Source organism: Numida meleagris, chromosome 3, assembly GCF_002078875.1.
Source record: "Numida meleagris isolate 19003 breed g44 Domestic line chromosome 3, NumMel1.0, whole genome shotgun sequence".
NCBI classification, from domain to species: Eukaryota; Metazoa; Chordata; class Aves; order Galliformes; family Numididae; genus Numida; species Numida meleagris.
Genome location: NC_034411.1, coordinates 60,490,051 through 60,501,718, shown reverse-complemented (window position 1 = coordinate 60,501,718; position 11,668 = coordinate 60,490,051). Strand labels below are relative to the sequence as shown.

The window sequence follows — 11,668 nt, the reverse complement described above, 5'->3', positions numbered from 1 at the left end:
TGCTCTCCCGCCGCCTGAGTGGGCGCGGCGCGGGACGGCGGAGCGGGGTGCCCGGAGCCATGGGCTATTGCAGCGGCCGGTGCACGCTGGTGGCGGTGTGCGGCGCGCAGCTGGTGAGTGGAGGCGGGGGCGGCCCGCGGAGGGAGGAAGGGAGGCGGCGGGGCGACTCCCCTGTGCCCGGAGGGGTGTCCGGGGGCGCTGCCTGAGTCCTAGGGTCAGCGCGGGGAGAGGCGGGCGGGCGGGAGATGGGGCCGCGTTACAGGTAGTTCGGCGCGGCTCGAGCAGGGCGGGCGCGCGGCGGAGTTCATAAAGTCGGGCAGTTGTGGCAGCCTGGGCTCAAGTTAGTGCCCTGTCTGCCGCTGACGCTCGGCGTTATGAGCAGCGTGTCACGCGTGGTGCGTGGCTGGTGGGCAGTGTGCCGTGCAGGTGTGTGCGTGGGAAGTTGTTCCGTCTGCGCTCTTCTGCAGATGTGTGTTTTTGTGTCTTTCCGACTTAGCAGCGTGTGCTAGCGTTTTATCATTATGCTGTTAACGAAACTGATCATATATTTATACTCGCATATATAGGGGGACATGTGGCAGCATTTGTAAGCTCTGCTACCAGGAGAAACTAGACCGAGTTTAAAAAGTGGGCGCTGAAATACAATAACAAAGGAACTGCCTAAAAATAAACCCGCTTCCAAGGTGGATACACGGCATGCGGCGGTACCGTGGCACTTTCAAAGTGACTGCGTTTAAAGTTAATAAACTGCAGAAACGTCTCTTCTTGTAACATGTACCTGGATTAGTGTCATCTAGTCTGGTACGTGATGGATGGCATTCCTGTGGATTTGGAGGCTGTGACACATGGCTAAAGACCATTCCTTCTTCTTTTCTTTAGACCTAGTGTGAATGTGCTGGCAGCACAGGTGCAGGCAGCACCTCTGTTAAGTAGTTAACCTTATCACGGAAAGGAAATAATTTGTATTACCCCATCCCTCTGCCTCGTACTGAATAGTTGAGCTGAGGAGTGTTGGTCGGTCTCAATAGCAACCGGCATTGTCACCAATCCTTCTCCTGCGGACAGGTGCTAAGAGAACTACAGAAGAGAAAACCCGATAGGTTTCAGGGATCAAAATCAGTACAAAAAGGACAAGATGTTGGCAGATCAGGAACCCAAAATGCCTGTGGTCTTCCTATTGGCTGTAATCAGCCCTTAATCTCTTTGTGGAAATGCTTCGTGGAAAGCATTTTATTTGTATGCTCTGTTCTCCACCTAAGTTATCTGTTTTTTTTGTACCTGGATGGATCTTATTAGATGTGATTTATTCATGTGCATTGTCTAAAAAATGAGTCTTAAATAGAAGTAGCGAATCTCAAGTGGGATGGCAGGAATGTAACCTTTTCCAGCAATTTAGAAACATAAAATTAATCACTGAAGTTCTTCAGAGCCATTTAAGTTTTAGAAGCATAGTTTTCATGTTCTGCAGCAAAGGGAACAAAAATGGCTTAAATAGTACCTTGTGTGGCGAAAAGGCTGGGTTTGAAATGCAATCAACAGCCAGAAGATTACAAGGGTGGAATGTGCTAAGATGTTCAAATGTTATTGTTTTGGAAGCCTGTGAAGGCAAACATATTTGCTAACTCACGGTGACAAAAAATACATAAAAAACAGTGGTGAAGATGTAAACAGAAATGCCCCACAGGAATATACTGGCAGGTGGACAAGCAGGTAAGCTGATGCAGAACTGTAGCATTACTGTAAGCTTTTTATAAGTGGTCATGAGCTGCAGTGTCACATATAAATAGCTGAAGTTAGAATTGCCTTCTGGAATAGCTTGAGCAAACTTCTAACATGAACACGTTTTCATAAACTGAAAGCAAATCTGGGAAGGTTTCCTGAGTGCAGAAAGAACATGCTAGCAGCAACACACATCTCTGAGTCGCATCTGGCCTTTGTAATGGCATTTAGAAAGGTCTAAAGCAGGAATAATCATTTACATGGGAAAAAAAGTAGTCAGGAATGGGGAAAAAAAAAAAAAAAAGACCTTTTTGCACTTGATCACCATCACTTATCGTATTCATGGTCGTATATTACCATGTACCATAAGATCAGGAGTTTTAAGTGGAGGACACTTAACTCACAGATAGGCCTGTGATTGGTTGATCAATCATCATTGTTTTTTAGGCAAAGGCTGCTTAAAGGAGTAAATGCTGCTAAGGTTCACCCTGGAATTAGCAGCCACAGGAATGGAAATGTAAAACAAAGGATGAAGAAGTCATCTGGCTAATGAGCACTTCTACAGTGATAAGCATACTTAAAAAATACATAGAACTTTTAACATGACTTAACAAATTAACATAGAACATTAACATAACTATTATTACTAATACATGGATTTCAGTTTTAAAATGATCATCCGAAGCAGAAAACATACCTTTATTTGCAGGGAAAAAAAGGTTCTTTTTTTAAAAAAAGAAATATTTCTTCCATTTTTTTTTTTAAATGGAAAGATATTCTTCCATTTCTGCAGTGCTAGGGTGTGGTGATCTGACTGGTCTTTGTAGGTCTTTACAAGAAGTAGTATCGAGGGATACTGCAGCTCATTAGAGAAATTGTTGCATATCATTTTCATAGAGGATGCAGATGTCAATGAATGCACAAAAAAGGGTGATTGTTGCAAATCCTGGTTCGGAAGTAGAGCTTCATCAACTTAGGGGAGCCCCTGCACAAGCAAAATTGTTTTCATAAATGCATTTTATATGCTCCTAGCTGATGCGACATACTCTACAATCTGATTATCAGAAAGCTCGAGGAATGTTTCTTCTCTCAAGGGCATGCTGATCATTGCTCCCCTGCTTATTAACATACACATACCTTCCTGTTTGTGCTCTCATTTGTACTATGGAAAACAACCTTCGACAGCTCATTTTCCTCTGTATTTCAAGCCAATAAGAAGAATTAACAGCAAGTAACAGCTAATTTTGCTGATGTTGGGAACAAGACATTGCTTTCTGTATGCAATATTAATGATCTCAAAGTATCTTTTCACTTTTTAAAGATACTAATTTTTGTCTGTCTTGTCCTTTGTCCCTCTGAAGAGAACCCTGGACACAGGGGCTCTGCTGCTTTTTGTTGTATGTCAACCATCCTGATCGCATTGAGAGAATCCTTTGCTGTTCCATTTTGTCCTTTATATCTCCTTATTTTTGGGTTTCTCTATTTGTATTAATAGTTTACATCAGTCACAATAATATTTATTGCTCAGACTTTTCAATAGCAAGAGCAGCAAAGGTGAAGCTGCCATGATTATCGTTGATTCGGTGCTTTCTGAAAGGCTTCCAGAACCCCATGGAAAGCCACTTAGAAACTTTTAATGTCCTCTGTGGCTACTTGGGAATACTTGGAGCAGTGGCAAAAAAAGGAGAAAATACTGCATGTTCTCAACTTAGAAGCTCACTTTCCATATGGAATGGTGAGAAAAGGCAATATTTCCTAAGGAAACTTTAAAAAATCTTCATGAATCATTATCTTATTGTTTCTATCCATCAGGCAAAGTCTTTTTTTTTTTTCTTTTAAAGTAAATTGTAACTCAGTTCAGATGTAGTAGCAAAGTATTACTGCCTACAACATTTATAACCAAGGTGCATATATATCAAGGCTCAGCTGGTGATTCTGAGGGATTTAATCTGACGCTCGAAAGGAGCGTATACTGTAACAGGCACAATTTCCCCAAATTCTGAAAGATGATGCTTTTCACAGGGAAAGATTTGCAAAGTTAGAAAGCTCCTTTTCCTTAGCAACCCCCCATGGTTTGTGACACAAGCTCACCTGACACCCTACTGGATTGCCCCTGTGTGACCTCTTCCAGCAGCCACTGTCTGAGGTATGCCATAGCTAAGCAGAACAATGAAGGCCCCAAGATTGGTTGCTCCAGTCTTTAGTTTTGCTTTGAGCTAAGAAAAAAATGATCAAGAGTCTAACAAATTGCATGGATATGCACTTGTTTTGTGCTTTTTTTACAAATGAACAGTGCAAATTAAGAGTTTATTCAAATATTTTATTTCAAAAACTATATCATACGAGGTGATTTCTATATTTACCTGTAGCATCGATATCCATAACCACATATTTAGTTACCTTTTTGCACATGAGGACACACTTGGTCTGCTTTTATCATCTTTTAAATGTGAGCAGCAAATACCTATATGCTCATTTTTCTCAGACATGGGCAGAATATCTGTAGGACATTCTGGATCATCTTTACTTACAGTTGTTTGTTTGTTTGTTTTTTCGGTGTCATCATGCTTTTTTGGTTTATAATCTGAAGGTTTGAAACCAAGGTCAAACTCTTCAAAAATGGTGATCTTGGCAGGTTCTCATCTATTTCACAAAACTACCTACAATGTTTGCTACTATTTTGTAGTACGAATATCCTTGCTTGGGTGTTAGAACTCATGTTTATCTCACTCTGGACCTTCAGGGATTGAAGTTTGCCAGATTAGAGCCAGTGTCCATCAGAGAACAAAGTGAAGACATTCATAGCAGAGACTTTCTAGCATTAGCTACACTACAGATTTTATAGCTTTGTAATTAAGAAACTTTTTTTTAAAAAATAGAGACTGGTGTACCTTGCTTATCACCAGAGTACTTCCCAATAGCACATCAAAGTACTTACCTAGCATGTAGAATGTTTTATTTTTGCAGTGGGAAAACTTTTGGTGTTTGCTTTCAATTGCTGAGTTTCAGGGAGGGTTGTGTTTCTTTTTCTGTGTGCTTGTTTTTTTAATTGTGTTTCATTGTTGCTGTTGCCAATGGTTTTCAATAGCAGCTTTAGGAAAAAAGTGTCTGCAATGGAAAATTGCGATGACATGTGCATGTTCCTACATTTTCTGCAAGCACTAGGGATATTAAAGAAATGGGCTTCACAAGTGGAAGAGAAAGTGATTATGTTATTCCTCTTAGCCTGTAGATCTGGAGGTTTATCAATACAGAAAGAGTGTAGAAAGAGTTGTTTTTTCCATTTTGAATAGTACTTACATTTAAGTCTCTGCCTGCCTTTGAAATTGTGCCTGTCAACGACTACTGTCTGTGCCTTCTTTAAAATTCTGCTACTTGCTTTGTTTCAATTTTGATAGGAAAGAAAGTGAAAGTCTTAGTTTCATTGTATCTGAAAACATAGTGATCATACTAGCAATGAAAAGGAAACAATCTTATGAATAGCAAATTTTCAGCCGGTGTAGGTTTGGAAGCTATAATACTAAGAAGTTGATTTTGAGGTGTTGCTGGGAATATATAAAACAGGGAATTGCTCATGAATTCAGCGAGTGAACATCTTTTGTTGCTATGAGAAGAGTATGTAGCAACCTTTTTCAGTTTAAGCAAGGCCTTGGTAGAAAAGTAAACAATATTTTTCTATTCTGTTTTTGAGGTAAAATACTAAGGATTCATAACCAAGCTCTTTATTTCTAATAACTTCAGGTCAAACACACAGAAAGTGGATGTCAAAGGTTGCAATCTGTAACATCATTCAATTTTATGGATTGACTTTCAGAATTAGAAGTACAGTATGTTTTTTTCATAGAAATATGAATGAGTAATAATAATTGTGAATAATAATAATTGTGAATAACCAATCATGCACTTCAAGAAAAACATAATTTGTTGTTTTAAGTTACAGAGATAAGAGATTTCAAACCAGCTGAACAGAAAATCTAATTCACTGCTTCTTGACGCTGAACTCCTTTAGAGTTCAGTGAGCAGACTCAGCATTCAGATACTGTGATGATGGGTAGGAGGGAAAGGCACAAATAGAGGAGGTGAATAAAATACCTGGATATAGGGACCAAGAGTATCTAGCTAAGTTACTGTTCTTGTACAGCCATGAAGCAAGTCTTTGGCAGCAGGAATTAATTTTGTATTGACAGAGATTTGAGCTAGCAGCTTGAATGATGAGCAGCAGGAAGGATTTTTGTTTTCCTTTAGGTTTCTTTGAAAGAAGCACTAAGTAAGCAATTTTTAAAGACAAAAAAACTCCATAGTCATTCTGTAGTCAGTGGAGAGAAATCTATCCCTTGATAGTCAACAGAAATGAATATATTCCATAGCAGAATTGTTGAAAGCAAAAAAAACCAAAAACAAACAAACAAACAAAAAAAAACATTTTGAGTTGGGAGTGAGGGTTCTTCTAGCCTGAAGAGTGGGAATGCATACAATGCAAGTGAAGCTTATGAGGCTTGCAGCAAGTGCTTGATGATGTGAGCGGGTTAGTTCCTGGGAAGACGAAATCATCTTGGAAGTCTTCTCAATGTCCTGGTACATCAGATGAGGCTCTTCAAGCATCCTGTAGACATGGGTCTCAACATCTATTTTCATGAGGGTGGAGATTAGAGAAACTCATGGACTGTTGAGATTCAGCCCATGTCTGCTCTTGAGGCAGATGTCAGTGCTCAGTAAACTGCTCAGACAGCCCCATGCTCCCCAAATGGCCTTTGTAGTTCCATCATTTCATCCAGCTCAAGAGATTATCCCAGGTGTACAGTGCCAAAAGACATTGTATAAGGAGAAGATGAGTTAGTGAATTCCTCCGAGGATTACATGTTTTTTGTTTTTTTTTTTTAATTTAAGTGACGTTTACTGGAGACTGACAATAATAAATATTTCTGTATTTATACAAGGGCAAGGGTATACATGATCTGACTAATTTAGGGTGAAGATTGTACATAATCGACAGTCTGAGAAGTGCTGCTTTGGAAAGCCATTTGTTTCCATTGAGTGTAGAAGGAAACTAAGGAGCCTGATTTCACCAGAGTAATGTCAGCAGTTGGGCACACTTCAATTAAGACTGAGAAAAGAAAAAAAAATAAACAAGACTCTGCTTTCCATTATTATGTAACCACTCACTGATGCTAAAATCAAACTGATAAAACTAATTTATGCTCACTTTGATTATTAGATAATTTTCTGTAGGCATTCTGCAGGAATGAGGAAGCCAGGAACCACTGAAAATAAGATGTGATCATAAAGAATATGCTGAAAACACAATAGTTTTAAAGCATCAAATAATTTATTGTCATCCAGATGAATCTCCTTTTCTTTTACTTTTCTATCATAGAATCACAGAGTTGCTCAGGTTGGAAAAGACCTTCAGGATCATCAAGTCCAACCTAACCATACTACTCTAATTCTAACAACCCACCACTAAATGTAGTCCCTGAGCACCACATCCAAACGGTTTTTAAACACATTCAGGGATGGTGACTCAACCACCTCCCTGGGCAGCCTGTTCCAGTGCTTAACAACCCTTTCTGTAAAGAAGCTTTTCGTGATATCCAACCTAAACCTCCCCTGGCGCAACTTGAGGCCATTTCCCCTTGTCTTGTCACCTGTCACCAGTGAGAAGAGACCAATCCCACTCTCACTGCAATCACCTTTCAGGTATTTGAAGAGAGCAATGAGGTCTCCCCTCAGCTTCCTCTTCCCCAGGCTAAACAGCCCCAGTTCCTTTAGTCTCTCTTCGTAGGGCATATTCTCTAAGCCCTTCACAAGCCTTGTTGCCTTTCTTTGGACCTGCTCCAGCACCTCAATGTCCTTTCTGTACTGACGTGCCCAAAGCTGAACGCAGTACTCGAGATGAGGCCTCACCAGTGCCGAGTACAGGGGCAGGATTACTTCCCTAGTCCTGCTTACCACACCATTCCTGATACAAGCCAGGGTGCCATTGGCCTTCTTGGCCACCTGGGCACACTGCTGGCTCATATTCAGCTGACTGTCCATCAGCACACCAAGGTCCCTTTCCGTCAGGCTGCTTTCCAGCCACTCCTCCCCAAGCCTGTAGGGTTGCCTGGGGTTGTTGTGACCAAAATGTAGGACCCGACACTTGGCCCTATTGAAACTCATATGGTTTACCTTGGCCCATCGATGCAGTCTATCCAGGTCCCTCTGTAGTGCCTTTCTACCCTCTGGCAGATCAACACTCCCTGCCAACTTGGTGTCGTCTGCAAACTTACTGAGGGTGCATTCAATCCCCTCATCAAGATCACTGATAAAGATGTTGAAATGAAGAGGCCCCAGCACCGAGCCCTCAGGGACACCACTCATGACTGGCCGCCAACTGGATTTAACTCCATTGACCACAACTCTCTGGGCCCAGCCATCCAGCCAGCGTTTCACCCAGCAGAGCATATGTCCATCCAAACCATGGGCAGCCAGTTTCTCACAAGGATGCTGTGGGGGACAGTGTTAAAGGCATTACTGAAGTCCAGGTAGACCACATCGACAGCCTTGCCTTCATCCACTAAGAGGGTCACCTTGTCGTAGAATGAAATCAGGTTTGTCAAACTGGATCTACTATTCATAAACCCATGCTGACTGGGCCTGATCCCCTGATTGAGCTTTAATTGGTCCATGATGTCTCCTGAGATTATCCGTTCCATAACCTTCCCTGGCACCGAGGTGAGACTGATAGGTCTATAGCCACCAGGCCTTCTTGGCCCTTCTTGAAGATGGGCATCATGTTTGCCAGTCTCCAGTCAACTGGAACATTCCGTGATAGCCAGGACTGTTGAAAGATGATGGAGAGAGGCCTGGCAACCACATCTGCCAACTCCCTCAGCACTCTAGGGTGCAGTCCATCTGGCCCCATGAACTTGTGAGTGTCCAGCTTGTGGAGCAGGTCCAAAACCATCTCATCGTGGATTGTGCATGGCCTATTCTGTTCCCCATCCCCATCTGCCAGCTCAAGGGGCTGTGTGCCCAGGGCACAACAAGTCTTACTATTAAAGACTGAGGTGAAGAAAGCATTAAGTACCTCAGCCTTATCCTGATCCTTGGTCACCATGTTGCCCTGAGCGTCCAATAGGGGATGGAGATTCTCCCTAGCCCTCCTTTTACTGTTGATGTATTTATAGAAATATTTATTGTTGTTCTTCACCTTAGTGGCCAAGTTCAGTTCTAGCTGGGCTTTGGCTTTTCTAATTTTCTCCCTGCACAGCTTCACTAGGTACTTGTAATCCTCATAAGTTGCTTGCCCCCTCTTCCAAAGCCCATAAACTTTCCTTTTGTTCCTGAGTTCCAGTTTAAGGCCTCTCTTCAGCCAGACCAGTCTTCTACCCCGACGGCTCATCTTCCGTGACTTGGGGATGGTCAGCTGCTGCACCTTTAAAATAACTTTGTTAAAGTATTCCCAGCCATCCTGGGCTCCCATGCTCTCCAGAACTGCCTCCCAAGGGAATTTCTCAACCATGCTCCGAAGGAGGCCAAAGTCCACCCTTCGGAAGTCCAAGGTTGCAGTTTTGCTGACTCCTTTCTGAGGTTCAACAAGGATTGAGAAGTCTATTATTTTGTGATCACTTTGCCCCAGACAGCCTCCAACCTTTACATCCCCCACAAGGCCTTCTCTGTTAAGAAACAGCAGGTCCAGGATTTTGCTTCCCCTTGTTGGCTCCTTCACCAGCTGTGTCAGGAAGTTGTCTCCCATATATATATGTGCATGTATATATTTATATGATAGTGAATGAAAGGGGAGCTGTTGAGTGCTAGGACTTGGAAAGTAGAATGGACACAATAGCTGAAATGACACTTTCTTGCCACTGTGACAAATAGAGATTTCACAATTTGTTATTTTATACCCTCTGCCCAGATGTGTATGTACCAACTGGATGGCATGCGAGAGCTGTTTCAGCATTGTATCACTGTGTGACCCTCTGATGGAAATGACCTTTAGAGGAAAAGTTACTGATATCTGTGTTCACTAAAAAGTAAGCATGCATAGCTAATAGTTCTATTCACCACAGATCATACTTACGCATTTTCAATAAAAACTTGATTTTAATTCATACATAACTTAGGAGAAGTGCTCATCAGTTTAGGGCTTTACTAACTTCCACTTAAATGTTTACTTATAACTGATTACCTTGAAAATTTCTTTCATCTGAGGCTCAGATTTACTTGTCATACACAAACTTGCTTTTCTGCTGCCTAACTAATGATGTAACATACATACGAAATACTGATTATGCTACTGATTGCTAAAATTAGTAAAAGTACCCTGTATATGACATAAATGAATCTCAGATTTTCTTATGCTGTTTGAAGCAATATAGCTTTTAACATCACTTTTTTTTTTCCTATTTTTTTTTTCTCAGTTGGGGTGTTAGGTGGTATCTCTACTGGCAAGTCACCAGTTATACAGAACTGGCAAGTTACCAGTTGCATGAATGAGAATAGTAAGTCTATCGTATCCTGCATTCACACCATAACAGATTGAGTCACCCTTCTTTTCTTATGAAGGAAATCTCATTAGAAGAGTTTTATACAGAAGGCAGCATATGAAGTTAGTTCTGTTATTTCTGAAAGAGATTTTGAAATAATACTGCCAGTCATATGTCACATCACCTTTGAGAATGCAAAAATGCAGGGCTGTTTGCAGATGGCAGGAGAGAGATTTGTGCTTATCTCATTTAAGAATGTAACATATAGGCTGTGGACCACCATCTGAAGGTGGCTGCCTCTTTCCATTGACTACATAGGGATCTTTGTGTTGCTGCCCAGTCAGTAACGTAATGCCTTCCTCTCTCCTGCACACATCTTTGTTTCCTTCACTGCACAGTTCAGTCTGCTCATCTTTGATGGGGTCTTTGTACTAAGGAAGAGAGGACAGACTGCAAAGCTGTTATTTAGAATTTTGGCAGAATAAACATGGGTGACGTTTATGTGATTCTGTGATGCGTAACTTTTCTTCTGCATTAATGGAAGTTGTGCTAGAGGCCTGGAATGATGGCCAAAGTGCTACCCCTGTTCTCCTTGAGTAACATTTACTGTCTCTCTTGAGTGATCCCATGTAGTGAAGGAAAATGGTTTACAGAACAAGACAGTATTAAGAGACAAAGGATCTCAAGTCTAAGGTGCTGATTAACATTTATGTAAGAAAACTTCACTGTTTTAAGAACTAATGTTATTCCTTCCAGGTGACTCATACCATGGGTCAATTTACTAATTAAAAATTCCTTTAAACTTCTTCATAAGAGACTACAAATTGGCATTCAACAGGTATATTCTTTCTCATTTGAAGATAAAAAGCTTTTGTGAGGAAAGGAAGATGGATTCTACAATGTCTCTTTAGAACAATGCATGGATATTTGAAAAGTCATTCTTCAGTAATTAAACAAAATGTAAAGTTTGCGAATTTTTGCTATGGCTCACAATGGCCCAGCGTTTTCCATTATTCTCTGGCCTCAGTCTCTGTGGCAGGCTGTTCTATTACAAAGCACAGAAACAAAAGGAGAAAAAAGCCGTTTGCATGTCATTGCTGCATTCACAAGGCCTCAAATACATTAAACACGAGATACTGCTCGTTGTGCACTTCAGCCATCAGTGACAAAGGTCCTGTGAGTACCACTGAATACCAGGCAGTCATATGTCATTACATCACTATTCAGATTGGCAGAGCAAATGACAGCAAAAAATAATAAAATAAATGAAAACATCAGCAGCTAAAGGAACGCAAAAGAATGAAGCATGTTTGAAAAAAGAACTTAAAACGCAGTTTTTTTTCCATTCGCTGTGAAGTTGATATTTCCCTTTTTTAATTTTAATTTTTAAAGCCATTCCTATCTCACGCCCTTTAGACCTGTTAGCTTTTGTTTTATGACGTGAGTAACAGTCACGGGCAGTGACAGGAGCTGGTGAC

At 41.2% G+C, this 11,668-nt stretch overlaps 1 protein-coding gene across 1 annotated transcript in view; it reads left to right on the top strand.

Annotated features, from left to right (window-relative positions):
* NKAIN2 (sodium/potassium transporting ATPase interacting 2) overlaps nucleotides 7–11,668 on the top strand; it is a 550,041-nt gene continuing 538,379 nt past the window's right edge. The window contains exon 1 of the mRNA XM_021392140.1: nucleotides 7–113. Coding sequence (XP_021247815.1) covers nucleotides 60–113 — 54 coding nt within the window. The 5' untranslated portion in view covers nucleotides 7–59. The remainder of the gene's footprint in view (nucleotides 114–11,668) is intronic.